This window comes from Trichechus manatus, unplaced genomic scaffold, assembly GCF_000243295.1.
Source record: "Trichechus manatus latirostris isolate Lorelei unplaced genomic scaffold, TriManLat1.0 scaffold00062, whole genome shotgun sequence".
Taxonomy (NCBI): domain Eukaryota; kingdom Metazoa; phylum Chordata; class Mammalia; order Sirenia; family Trichechidae; genus Trichechus; species Trichechus manatus.
The window spans coordinates 2,244,091-2,258,913 of NW_004443998.1; the positions used below are offsets into that span (position 1 = coordinate 2,244,091).

A 14,823-nucleotide genomic window follows, 5' to 3' on the forward strand; every position below is an offset into this window, starting at 1 on the left:
AGAAACTATTTGTTCTGTAAGCCTTCACCTGAAGTACAATAAAATATTTAAAAAATAAATAAATAAATAAAAACTTACTACAGGGGAAAAAAAAAAAAAAAATGGGAGCAACATCACCACCTAATAACTGCACACTTCCACTCCTTCAACCCTTCTGTGTTAACACCAGGGTCATATCAGAATGCCTTTAATCCAAATATGATTCTTTATCAAATAAAAATAAATTATTTCCTTAAGTTCATTAAAAAATCTAATTAAGCACGCTGTTATTTCCACTCATTTTCTTGAAGTCTTTAAATATGATATGAGCCCTAAGCGCTTTGAGACGCTTTGTGTTTAGTCTTGCTGATGAATCCTGCAAGCCTTAGGATTCAAGGTCTATTCAACAGTGATTTCCAGCATTTCCCATTATGAATTTCTCTTTCTGAGGTATAAATTTTCACAGCCTCCCATACACCAACCAACTAATAGTAGCTATAAGTTTAATGCATAACGAAAACATACTATAAATCTGTAATCCTTTTAAATGAATTTCATCTTATTTATCAAAAGAGTAGCATCACCTATTTGAAAGAAAGTAGTATGTATGAGTGAGTCACGTTTATTCAGCTTAGTGGGCATACTACTCTGTGAAGCCTCTATACTACTCCTGGCCTCCTCTGCCTCTCTGCTCCCCTACAGGAATCTGGGACTCACAGATTTAGAGCAGAGAAATTTTTCAACCTTTGCCAAATCTCTGTTTTCAGAACAGTGGAATCCTTTCTTCCAAGGTAATCTTAATAGAACCCAAAGATATAAAACAGGTTAAAAAAATTAGAGCTACTTTGGTTAAAGTTATGCAGAAAGGCCGAGCCTCATCTACCAGCAGCTCGCCTCCTGGGTGGCACCGGGCACAGCCTGTAAAGAACCTTCAAAGCTGCCCAGAGCACACCAGCTCACGTGGTATGACTCCAAGCCAAGCGATCAGCAAAACAATAAAGTTGTTCATACACCAATCTATACCTTCCCTTGTTTGATTTTATTGCATCCCTTTATTTAATGGACTCTCTTCTTTTTATATTTAACTTGAAAAGTACTTTACTGAATTTGTCTTCTATTTCCCAATGTTACAAATGTGAGACACATAGAAATAATTCAGACAAGGTTTCTACGCTCCAAAAGGTCATGACTTTCAAAATCTAACTACTGTACTCTCTGGTTAAGTAAACCCGGGCACTGACATTCCACGGATTGTTGTTGTTCGATGCTGTCAAGTCAATTCTGACTCACGGCGATTAGAGGAGAACTACGCACGGAGGGTTTTCAGGACTGTGATCTTTTCAGAAACAGATCTCCAGGTCTGCCTTCCGAGCCACCACTGAATGGATCTCAACAGCCAACGTTTTGGCTAACAGCCAAGCATTTAACCCGTTGCACCATCAGGGACTCCTTACCATGGATTGCTACTCGGCTGTAAAAAAGAAACTTCTGATACGTGCAACAACTTGGATGAACCTCACAGGCGTTATGCTGAGCAAACACAGCCAAAGCCAAAGGCCTACCTCCCGCACGATTCCACTTACGGAATGTCTTAGAAATGGAGAACACATTAGTGGTTGCCAGGGACTATGGAAGGAACGGTGAGGGATCCACTTACGGAATGTCTTAGAAATGGAGAACACATTAGTGGGTGCCAGGGGCTATGGAAGGGACCGGTGAGGGATGGCGAGAAGGAGCGGGGTGTGGTTACAGAAGAGCAGGGGGGATCCTTGGGGTGACGGAACAGTTCAGTATCTTAACTGCGGTGGTGAGTACACAAACCCAGAGACGTGATAAAACTGTACAGAACTAAACACACACACACGCGTGCGCATGAGGGAAACTGAGGAAAACTGAGTTAGACTGCAGGATTTTGTCAATGTCAGTATTCTGGCTGTGATACTGTACTACAGCTTTATAAAATCTCACCTTCGGGAAAACTGTGTAAACGGTACATGGGATATCTCTGTAGGATTCATTATAACTACACACAAATCTATAATTATCTCAATGAAAATTTCAATTAAAACATATCTATTGTTATTTTCTAGTTCTACCACTTTTCCTTAATTTCACTCAATTAATTATGAAGAAGACTTTCACAAGAATCAGTATTTCACAAAGAGATTAGGTAATGACTGACCACACACAGCACTATGTAGCCTGTACTTCTCCACTTCTACATTATAAACAAGTTCTGCTTTCTTTAGTAGCAAGACACCCATATCACCTGGCAAGTTATATATTCAGTAAGCAGAATATTCTTTAAAAAATTATCTATCTTGGGGGAAAAAAAACTCTGCATTTTTATCCCTACTTCATACTCACAGTTCCAGCCATATAATCTAAACCTCTGTCTTCATCTACAAGACAGGAACCTCAAAGACCTCAAAGAACTGTTTCGAAGACTAAGATAACATATTGTACGTGAAGTCCTTTAAAAATGGAGAAATCAGTACACAAATTTGCATTTTATTCTATAATATGTTCACAAACAGGCTAGAAGTCAAATGTGGCATTCCTTAAGAATCTGGGGAGAAGAACTTCCCAGGCTGAAAAATAATGGCAGATGCCTGGATCCAAATCTCCCTACACACCCTCAAAAGACCCTTAAGAACAAAAGTTGGACAGATAACGCCACACTCGCAGCATTACTAGGAGACAGAGAATCCCACAAACTCCAATTTACAGGTAAATGAAGAAATCAACACCAAATTCCCAAAGCAGCCGTCCAGTGGCTGTAAGCCTGTGGGTCAGAGAGCAGGGGCAGGGAGGCCTAGGAGGCCGTGAGAGGGGAGGGAGAGGCGCCCACAGAGGATGCACAGACACCATCCCCAGAGAGACAAGGACCGGCCCTAAGGGCCGAAACACTCAACAGACGTCTGTGAGTTGGGGTTATCGCAGCCCCAGCTGGAGCGAAGGCAATCGAAAGTGAATGGGTCCACAGGTGCAGCCTCAGGAGGCACCGTTTCTGGGAGAAAGCCAGATAAACAGAATATGTGGCAGTGAAGAGAAAGCAGAAAGTAAGAAACTGAAACCGCTAAAGAGAAACAAGACATGCCAATGCCTCCCAAACCCCGTGGAGCAGTTCTACTCTGCATACACAGGGTTGCCACGTGTCGGGATCGACTCGACAGCAACCAACAACAATTCTGCAGAAGACGGCTTGAAACCAGGAACCCTGCCCATAAAATTGCGGAATTTAAAAAAAGAAAAAAAAATCATCTCCATACAAAGCTACTCTAGGAGGGAAATAGAAAATGCAAACCAAAGCATTTCAGTAGATGGAAAATTGTCCCCTAAACACAACCACAAGGCACAAGAATCATTTGGAAAAATAACAAAAAGAGTATCTTGAATCAGAAATTCAAAAATAAAAACACAAAGGAAACGAGAAAAGAATTTCAGAAATGAAGAATAAATTATAGGGTGGCCAAGGATAAATAAACATAAATGAAAATTTAACAAAAAATATTAAATAAAAACAAAACTGAAGAATAAAAACATGATAAATAAAGTAGTAAAAAGAGTCAGAAAGAGGTTGAAGTAGAATACAAACAAACAAAAAATATAAATTTGTAATCCCTGAAGAAGAAAACAAAATAATGGTACAGAACTAATAGTCAATACTATAATCCAAGAAAGTTTATTTCTGAAAATGAGAAAACTTAAATCTATGTATGAAAAGACCCACTTTGTACCAGGAAAAATTAACCAGAAACAATCAACTTGGAGAATTATCCTAGTAGAATAGACTTTAAGGACAATGAAAAAAATCCTCGATGCCTCAAGGCAAAAAGATCAAATTACCTATAGCTGATGCCTACTGCCCTCAAGTCGATTCCAACTCATAGTGACCCTACAGGACAGAGTAGAACTGACCCACAGGGTTTCTAAGGAGTGACTGGTGGATTTGAATTGCTGACCTTTTGGTTAATAGCCGAGCTCTTAACCACTGCACCAAATTAAGGGTAAGAAAACAAGGCTGGTATCAGAGATCTCGAACAATATACAAAATATGGCATTAGTGGAATAATATTTCCAAGAAATTCAAGAAAAGAAAATGCAGGCCAAGAATTTCACGTCCAGCCAAGCTTTCATTCATGAATCAAGACTACAGAAAAACAGCTTGGAATGTGCAAGAACTCAGGAAACACTGTACACAGGAACCTTTCTGAGGAATGAACTAGAGGAGGAGTTTCATCCAAACAGATCACTGGGGATATGCCAGCAAACACACTCACGTAGAACATTTTATATATTTAATTTTAGAGCCGAGTCTAAAACAAGGGTGGCAGCATGGGTGAAACAACAGTATGTAATGGGTAAGTTCCTGAAAATAAAATAAAATGGTATTCAGCAACATGTTATAAGAAATTTAAGTTGGGAAGAATGACATGCCAGACAGTCCCCAGGAAAACCTGTCACTACAGGAAAAAAATGAATGATAGGACAAAGGCTGAATCAGGGCTTGAGGGACTGTGACGCTAAGTAAACCAGCCCTTGAAAAAGTTCCAGGGGACACAGTCCACCTAAGCCTGCTCTTTCTTTATAAGCCACACCCGCCTTCCCCCTGGCAGGGGGACGGATCGCTCCACACCAAGACAAGCCCACAAACATACAGTACAGAGACAGTGTAACTACCTATGAGTCCCTCGTAAAACATGCTGCATCTGTCATTTTTCTTAACTTGTTTAAATTTGTATTGACTTACTACCTCTCTTGGTACTGTGCTAATTCCGTACGACAGTTCAGATAAAGAGTCTGAAAAGACGGAGACTGAAGCAGACGAGATAAAGACAAGACTGACCCCTAATGTGTGCGGTGCTCCGCTCATTTTAATTTTACACTGTATCGTTTTCAAAACCAATCTATCAGACAGACGTCTGACTGTATTTGGCTAGACTGTCAATTCAAAGAAGGGTTACATGTGCTACAAAGCCAGGGCTACAAGGTGTATGCTCAGCCTGAAGTGGAGACACAAACCTCAGGAACCCACAGGACTGGACAGAACAGATTTCATTCATGTTCAGCCAGTAAACTGCGACTTCACCTCCCTCTTAGGGAGTTATGAGGAGTGGCATTGACTTTACCAAGTATCATTAGTACACAAAGCTGCACACACACACACACACACACACACACGAATACACTGTTGAGTTCCTATTTACACACTTAGTGGATCAATTTTACAATGTCAAGTTACAGAGTCCTTCCAACAACTTCAGTAACATGCATTCCAATCATCTCCATCTCACTGTCTGACTCTGGGCCAGTCTAGGCCTCCCATCCCTCAAGTGCACTGCCTTGGAAATACGTTTGCAGTCTGTGACCCAGATCAAAATTAAACATGACTCAGGGTCAAGAATAGAGAATAACAACTAACACACTTATTCTTAACTTTATTAAGTGCCTGAGCTTCATCAAAGATTTTTAAATCTTTTAAGCTGGAGAACTCTTTCTTCAGAGGAACTCTTCTAAGAAAGCTGGAAAGTTGACAATATTGAGAAGTGGACTACTCTGGTTAAAGTGGGCACCAGCAGCGGAGCCTCATCTGCTCTGGGAGCCTCCTCGGCAGCCCAAGGCAGAGCCAGGAAACTCCTGCTGGAGAGGACTCCCAGAACAGTCTGACTGTGTGCAACAGTCGCCGAAAATGAGGTCTTCCCAGTCAGTGTGAAAAATACAAAATTTAAACTAAAGAAACTATTTACTGAGGAACATGAACAAAGGAAATATAACGGCTTTTTAATAACTAAGAATTTACAAGAGAAATATAGAATACAAGTCATCTGACACAATGCTGATCTTCCTTGTTATACGCCCCCAATTTATACAAACGTGATGTTTTAGACTAACATTTTTATTCCGATACGCATACATCCTAAATATATGTGTACAAACCGCTACACAGTGATAAACACCGGATCAAGAAATACTTTTTCATGATGAGAATAACAATATTATTTACTTACCTCTGATCCTGACAAATACATAATTCAAATATTCTAAGTTCCCGCTTTTTAATAAATAAAATGTAATTTTAGGGTCAGTTTGAAAATATTTTATTTTGTATTAGGTGAAAGTTTACAGAGCAAATTAGTTTGCCCTCCAACAGACTGTACACAAACTGTCCCATGACATTGCTGTGACCCCCACACAGAGTCAGCACTAGCCCCGTTTCCGGACCGGGTTCCCCGTTTCCTTTCATCTGGTTTTCCTACCCCTTCCTGTGTTTTCACCTTTGTTTTTGGGCAAATGTTGCCTTTTGGTCTCGTATAACAGTTCTACAGAACACGTTCTCTTCGAGTGTGACCGTTTATTTTATAGGCCTGTCTACTGCTTGGCTGGAAGGTGGTTTCTGGGACAGGGTCATTTTTTAAAGTCTAGGTTTCCTCAGTTTCCTTCTCTATTGAAAGGAAAACCAAAACATCCTTCACCTTAAACCTACTACAAGTAAAAAATGAAGCCGCCTCTTGCTATTGCCTGCTTTTGTGGAAGCAGAACAGGAGCACATCAATAGTTAACAAAGCTACAGTATGATATACGAACGAAGCCTGGCATTAAAAAAGTACTTAGCTGTATTTACAAAAGAATCTCTACCATTAATTATTCATCATTTGGATTTGACCAAAAACCAGAGCATGACTTTACAATGCTCTGTTTAAATGAACTACTTAATGTTGTAACGAACACTCAATATGGCAAGTTCAGTGAATTTTGGACCTGTTGGAGTACAACAGTTTTTCAAATTTTTTGATCAATGGACAGATTTCAATGTTAAATCAGTTTGGATTTCACTTGTACTTTAAAAATGTTTACTTAAACCCAAAATTTTGCATCTCAATTACTTTTATATCCTAAAGCTGAATGGAGCTTAAAACCACTGCATTATTCATAAAGCAGAGACATCAGGAAAAATAAAGCTGTGCACTTCTTTCAAAGCTGCTAAACTGCTAAAACATACCACATTTATGCGTGCAATATTTGACTGCATTTTTCTTAAAACACAAGCTTGTTTTGTCAGATCAAGATATGCCAAAAGTTCTACACCAAACAATTTTTGTTTATGATTAAAGCAATCTTCAATCCAAGGATTGTCATCCATTTTATTTCATCTCTACATCAAAATAAAAAAAAAAGTAATTTAAAAAAATTTAAAATTCCCTTGAAATGATAAGATAAATGAAAATGTAAGTCCCTTCACATAATAACAGTAAGCTGACCCTTTGGGAAATGGTTGACTTTCTCAATACAAGGTATTCAAAGCTCATTCAAAAGTGTTCATTTAGAATGCAGATATCAAAGAGGATGCAAATGTTCAAGAGAAAATTAGAACTTACCAGATGTTCTAATCCAGCTTTGATGTTTCCAGATTCCCTAAAAGAGAAGAATAAAAGTTCTAAATAGTTGCTAAACCCTTGTCTGCTATAATTTATGCTTACCTCAAAAATGTTTTATAATCCCTTATAATTTTTTCATGTATCTTTACCAATGCTCATAATAATGCTGTTTTTAAGGGTAAAATAATTTGCATGAGAAAGGAACAGATTATTTTTATTTCTGACAGATATATGTCTAAAATAGGTATTCCACTAACAAAAAGAATGTTTCACATTCTTCATAGTCAGTGGAGAACTCAAAGGATTCAGATACATTATTTTACTATTTGCACAATAATATTTAATTCACACTAGCTTTTATACGAGAAGTTATGCTTTTTCCAACTGTTATTCTAAACATGTTCAAATATACACAGAAGTTGACAACAACGCAGTGTGAGCGCTCACCTGTCCACCAACAGATGAGTTCTACCACTGACACTTACTGCATTTGCTTTACCAAATTTCCGTCACTGGAGCCATCCACCGATGACTGCATTTTTAAATGAAGACTCTGCACATAACCATGTGAGTACACAACTAAACATCTAAACAATAATGTTTCTTCCTGACATTAATTTTATTGACTTAGTGCCCACGACAAATCAGGTTCTAAGATTGTTGTAATACTGAAAAGCAAAGCATCATCAAAGAAAATACAGACATCAAATATCATATGTTTAAGTACTTAATTGACTGCTTTGCACTATAAAAGAGACTGTTGATGGAACTAGAACTACAAATATTTGTGCAAGTAAAAAATACAATTCACATATACAGTTAGCGAAATGTAGCAAATAGCTGGATTTTTTTTTTCCCCCTACGTTCAGTCTACACTAACTTATTAGTGGTAAGTGGACTTTAACCTTCCTCACTCTATTTGGCCAAGCACTATTTTAGTTCTATCATAAATACCGAGCCTTATCTTAACACGAAATTATAATTCCACCACACTGCAGAGGACAATTAAGAATTCTTCCAACTACCAACAACCCTGCTGCATTCAGGAAATTTAATCTTGTCCTCACCCCGCTTTCTTTCTCTGAGGGGTCCCCAAGCTTGTTTTTTCCTTCTTGTTTCCTGTCTCCTATATTCCCTTTGCCTAAAATATGCTTTCCTCTGCTCCTTCTGTCCTGCAATACTGTCTTTCCAGATCTCTCACTGCTCTGCTGCTCAGACACTATACTCATGCTTCCAATCTTTGCTTTCACTGCCCAGTCTGGCACACCGGGAACAAATTCCCACCTCTGCTGATCGGTACTCATCTTCAGCCACTCTATTCTCTATCTTCTGCTTCTGGTAATCTTGGCAATACCACATATTCAATGTTTAGAAGTTTAAGGTTTTCTGATACTCATTCTCTGGACACAGTCCTGATGACAAATGACAGGAATAAATTACAACAGATGTCATAGCAGGCTAGTAGCCACATAAAAGATTATTTTCTTCTTTTTTATTATTATAAAATTAAAGCAGTTATTGACGCTGGAAGTCAAACGGATCTTTAAGCTTTTAACAAGGAGAAAGTGTTCCTAAATTTATTTGTGCAACTTAAATTTGAAACAAAAAATAATGTACATAGTGAAATATGTGAACACTACAAACACACACACACACACACACACACAAGAATTCGTCCCATGATGACTCACAGCTCTCAATCTGACACTAGCTCTTTGTTCATCCTGCTAGAGAGAGTCTACGCGTGTATGTGTATCTTTCCCCCTTCTGTATTTCTTTAAACCTAAACAGAAGCATACTATACACTATTTTGCGCCTTCACTTGACAATACAATTTGGAGTGTGTGTTGTATAATACACATCTATTTCATTTTTCCTTCACAGCTCCAATGTCACATAGTGGTTCTTATTAGAAAATAATATTGCAATAAAAAAACTGCAAAAATGTTCAAATTCAAAGTACAAATCTATAATTCATTATCTGAAACTGCTGGGGTTAGACATGCTCATCAGAATATTTTGGGTTTTAGAAAGGGAATAAGATATATATATATATATACACACACTGTTAGGTTATATAACACTGCCAGTGGGGTCTGCAGCAGCATCTCATCATCACATACGTTAATAATTCTGAAAGAAATGTATGAATGTCCACACAAAGTGGGATAAACAAAGACTGTAAGTAGCTTCATGTCATGTCAGAGTAGGTTATGCCATCAACTGAGTTTACCACAAACTTAGGGAAAATCTCCCAGTTTTCTGAACTATTTTCATTTTAGGATCAAGGATAAGAAATTGTTCCTTAAAAAAAAAAAAAAGTAGGCTATTGTTTTGCTATGTTTCCAACTGATTCTTTAAATTAAATGATGCTCAGAAAATATGTGTTTTTAATGGTATGCCTGAAAGAAAAGACCAGCTCACTCTCCCTCTCTGCCAAATGTAACCAAGTGAAATCAATCGCAGGGTTTGGCTGACCAACACCCTTATTTATCACTTAGATCTCTTCTGTCTTCACAGCCACTGCCTTACTTCAGGCCATCATCTCTCTTTACCCATATTACTGCAACAGCCCCGTAATGGGTTTCAATGGCTGCTGCCTTGTCCCATGTCAGTGCACTCTCCATAGACAGCAAGATCTTTCTAAAATGTAAATCTGATTGTACCAATTCCTTTCTTAAAATTCTACAGTTTGCCACTACACTTCAGTTTACCTATTTCCTCTCCTATACCCTGGCGGTGCAGTGGTTAAGCGCTCAGCTGCTAACCAAAAGGTCAGCAGTTCAAACCTACCAGCCACTCCATAGGAGAAAGATGTGGCAGTCAGCTTCCGTGAAGATTACAGCCTTGGAAACTCTATGGGGCAGTTCTACTTTGTCCTATAGGGTCGCTAAGAGTCGGAATCAACTCAACAGCAATAAGGATCTTGCCAAAATTATTATCAAGTAGAAAGTAAAAGCTACAGCCAAGTCAAACTACTAACCTGGCTTCGTTCACCTCTGAACTACTGGCTTCCTCTGCCAGAAATGCTCCTTTTCTCCCAACATCCACTAAGCCTTCTCACCCACCTAACAAAACTTCAGGACTCAACCTGGCACTCACCTCCACTGGGGAAACTGTCTATCATCTACCTTCTCTCTTCCCCTCAAAAGAATCAAGAACTCTTTCCACGCATTGCCATACCACTATGAACATGCCTCATCACAGATTTTATCGCACTTTATTACAAATGCCTATTTATTTTCCACTGACAACATAAAATGAAAACTCTTGACGATATGGATTGCATCTTTTAAATTTTTATATCCTAGTACCCAACACGGAGCCCCGGTGGCACGGTGATTAACAGCTCAGCTGCTAACCAAAATGTTGGCAGTTCGAATCCACCAAGCACTTCTTGGAAACTCTATGGGGTGGTTCTACTCTGACCTATAGGGTCACTATGAATCAGAATTGACTCCATGGCAATGGGTTTGGTCTGGTTTAGTTTAGTACCCAACACAATGCTTGAATCAATGAAGACAAGCTTGGATGGAGAGTTACTAGCACCCAGCTGCAGTCCCTCACTGGTCTAACCCAACTCCATTCTACCACAAAAAGACCAAGAAAACTGCAACAGTGAGTGGCTGCTGGGACACCAGAATTAGTGTGTGTGTGTATGCATGTACCCACCATGGTGTGTGAGGGAGGGTGGTGGTTTTGCTTTGTTTTCTTGTGGGTTGTTTCTGAAGGAGTAGAAGGGCAAATGGTTCAGGCTTTCCACTCGCATTTTTAAATTAACCTGAAGAAGCACAAGCCAGAGCCCAGCCTTTCATCCTTCCTCTCAGACTGAAATTACTAGTCAAGGCAGCTGAATGCTACAAGGAAATAAAAGATAAGCACACAAGGAAAACTTTAACATGTCTAAGATGTGTATGCACAGGAATAGAAAAGCAACAAACAGCAACCTCATCCAAAGAAAATAAAACAGACTGAACAAGAATATAATTTAGGCATAATAATACCTTCAGAAAACAAGATAGATTTTTAGGAACATGAATATGTACACAGAGTTATGAAAAGGAAATCAATATGAGATTTAAAAAAAAAACAAACTTGTTGCCGTGGAGTCGACTCTGAATCACAGCAACCCCACAGGACAGAGCAGAACTGCCCCGCAGGGTTTCCAAGGAATGGCTGGTGGATTCGAACTGCCAACCTTTTGGTTAGCAGCTGAACTCTTAACCACTGTGCCACCAGGGCTCCAAATATGAGACATTGGGTATTAAAAACACAAGTCCAGAGGACTGGCTATAAAAAAAGTATAACAGATACAGATGGAGGATGAACTAGTGAGCTGGAACGCAGAGTGGAACTCTCCCAAAAGGCCTAGGGAAGGGATGAAAAGATAGAACAAACCAGAGAAGAAGCTAAGAACAGGAGAAGATTTGTTAACATTCACATAATGGAAATCAAAGAAGGAGAGAAAAGACAAAATGGAAGAGAAGAAACATTTGAAGAAATAATGACAAAATTTCCCAAATATTAAAACTTTGTATTGAAAGTACACATAGAGTAGTGAACAGGTTAAGGAAAAAGCCACATCAAAATATATAAGGACACTTACAAGAATCATATATCAAGAGAAAAGTCCAAAAGCTTCCAGAAAAGAAAGGTACATGCCTCCATAAAGGAAGAGAAACAGTGACATATCCGACTTCTCAGCAGTATCAGTGGATACAACTAGACAATGAAGTAATTATTTCCGAATTAAAGTATTAAAGGAAAAGAACTATGACAATAAAATTTGCATACAACTAATAAACTACTGGGAACCCTCGTGGTGTAGTGGTTAATTGCTACAGCAGCTAACCACAAGGTCAGCAGTTCCAATCCACCAGCTGCTCCTTGGAAACTCTATGGTTTGGTAATGAACTATTGTAGAAGTAGAAGGAAAAACACAGAACTGCTCAGGCGGTAAGGTCTCAGAACACTCACCACACAAAGACATTCTTTGAAAGAAATCTTGAGGGATGTAGCACAGCAAGAAGAGAAATACAGTCAGGAAGAGGCAATAAGATAAAGCAGGTGAGAGTTGATCTAGAGCTTAAAAATTACTATAAGCTAAATAATCAGTGATTAAAAAGTAAAACTAAAGAAAGTTCATCCATAACCATCTGGAACTAAAATGTCAGAGAATCCTAACATGGTTGGGGCTATGTGAGGCTAGTCAGAATGAAGCAAGACCGGAAAAGTCTGGGAAAAGAGATCACAGCAGAGACAGCACACTCAAGAACCTGTTCCATTTCGTTCAAGGATTAATACATATTTGTAAGCTTTAGAGGGGGGACATATAAGTATTTTATGTCTCAATGTATATTTTTACATTTATACTATAAAAACAGCAGAAAATTCTATCTAGCCAAAAGAAAAGATAAAGAAAGCATGATAAATGGGGAGGGGGAGATGTCCTTCCACAATGGAAATTACATTAATGCAAGTGTGATAAACCAACTAATCAGAAGATTTCAGATTTGGTAAGAAACAAAATCCAGCAATGTGTTATTTACAAGACACACATAAAACAAAAGTATCCAGAAAGGTTTCAGATAAAGGGACTGAAAAAGATATAACCAGACAAATATGAACCAAAAGAAACCTAAGGTACAAAATATATTTAAGCCTCCCCTCAAAAAGGGGAAAAAGCACATTCTATCTTAGTAAAAAATACAACAGATCAAGAAGTCTATAACTTATATCCACAGGTTTACATACACAGAAAGCTTAAAATGTATTATACATTGAAACATCAAGGTTTAAGCAAGTTCTCCACGAAAAATCAATTTTCTTTAGTTTTATTTTCGGCAAAAAGACAAGGAGGGTTGCATCTCAAAATGACCCAAGTGAAGCATCATGGGTACGTGAGACAGGAAGACACAATCCTCGTTCTAGAGGCAGGACATCTACACTCACGTTAAGCTCTACACAAAATACTTCTGTGAGCTTGGGTAATAATGATCCACCTTCTCTGAAGCTCGGCTTGTCTACCTGTGCTGTGAGGGGTACATAACACCTGCCTTACCTACCACATAGGGTAGCTTGAAAAATCCAGCAAGCTAATGTACATGAAGGCACAGCAAAGCCTGTGAGAGCCTGAACTTACATAACATGGAAACCTGTCAGAGAAAGAAAACTAAAATATTTCCCATGAAAAGGAGCAACAGAAAAGTGGTAAGACTGCATCCTGTCAAAGGCAGAAAACTTGTGAGATCCGGAAAAACAAGGCAGTTCCGTCGACTTCCGGTTCTCACAGGTTTCACTGTATATTCTAAATTGCAACATGCTACAGAAATACGTTATTATGATGAATTATATTTAAACATAAAAGTCTCATAAGTGATTCCAAAAACCATAATGAACTTTAAAAACGGAGGAGCAAGGTCCAAGACACTGACAGAGGGATCCTGCCACCAACGGGACAAAGCCTGTCCTCTCTCTTTAGTGGTCTGTCTCCTGGGCTGTCCCTGTCATGACTTCATCAATATTGGTGCAACTCCTTCTGCCCTGTGCTGAAAGCAGACTTAATTCAATTATAGGTCTCAAAACTGATAACATGGTCCTGAAGTGGAAAATGGGAAGAGATTATTGGCAAATGAATAAAGATTTGTATCGAACTAACACACAGGAGTACAGCAGGTCTTTTTTTAATCATTCCCTGTCTTAAGTCTTCTGGGAACCATGAGTTTCCCTTCCCCTCATTCAGCACATCGATTTCTGAATTAGACTGTAATATTAAATAATTAATATACTTGCCATGATTGATGTTTTGCATTAGTTGAATATTAGGTTATCAATCAAAATCCACTTGGTTTAATGTAATAATATTGAAAAAATGTCACGGGCTGTTCATCCAATTTGTAGCTGAGGCAGCACAGATAGTAATGTTGGCATAACAGGAGGCTCTGAAGCAGGAAATGCAGTGGCTTCACGGGGATGAGGCAGACATTTTGAAACTAACTGGGACAAGGCTGAGGTTGTTCTAAATAAACCTCCTGGCACCTGTTGGTTTCAATCTCAGGCTTGCTTCCAGCAGGAAGATGCCATGCATCAATCATGCCACGGCAACCAAGGAAAAAAATTAAAACTAAGATACTATTTTACCTTTGCTGCAAAAAAAATTTCATTATTTTGCCAAAAGAAATACTTTCTAAATCCAGAAGTGACTGCTATGATAAAGTCATTATATTCTCTGAATAAATTTCTAAACAAAAATATTAAGGTGTTCTTTAATCTAGTCTTACTAGGAAGAGTTTTTTTTTTTTTTTTTTACAAAATATAAGAACAATATCACACCAAAGTGATCATTCAGGTTTTTTAATGGTCTAAGGGAATTAAGTGAAGGAGCTACAATTAATAACCGTATTTATTTTGAAAAAATTCCTGTTCTTCATATCAAAAAAATAATTCACCATGATCAAGTGGGATT

General features: G+C 38.4%; 1 protein-coding gene across 2 annotated transcripts in view; it reads right to left on the reverse strand.

The window, feature by feature from the left end:
- Positions 1–14,823, reverse strand: part of RSRC1 (arginine and serine rich coiled-coil 1) — a 392,724-nt gene that overhangs the window by 210,510 nt on the left and 167,391 nt on the right. For both annotated transcript variants that reach the window (XM_023733866.1, XM_023733867.1), the window contains exon 5: positions 7,359–7,395. In XM_023733866.1, the coding sequence (XP_023589634.1) occupies positions 7,359–7,395 (37 nt within the window). The remainder of the gene's footprint in view (positions 1–7,358; positions 7,396–14,823) is intronic.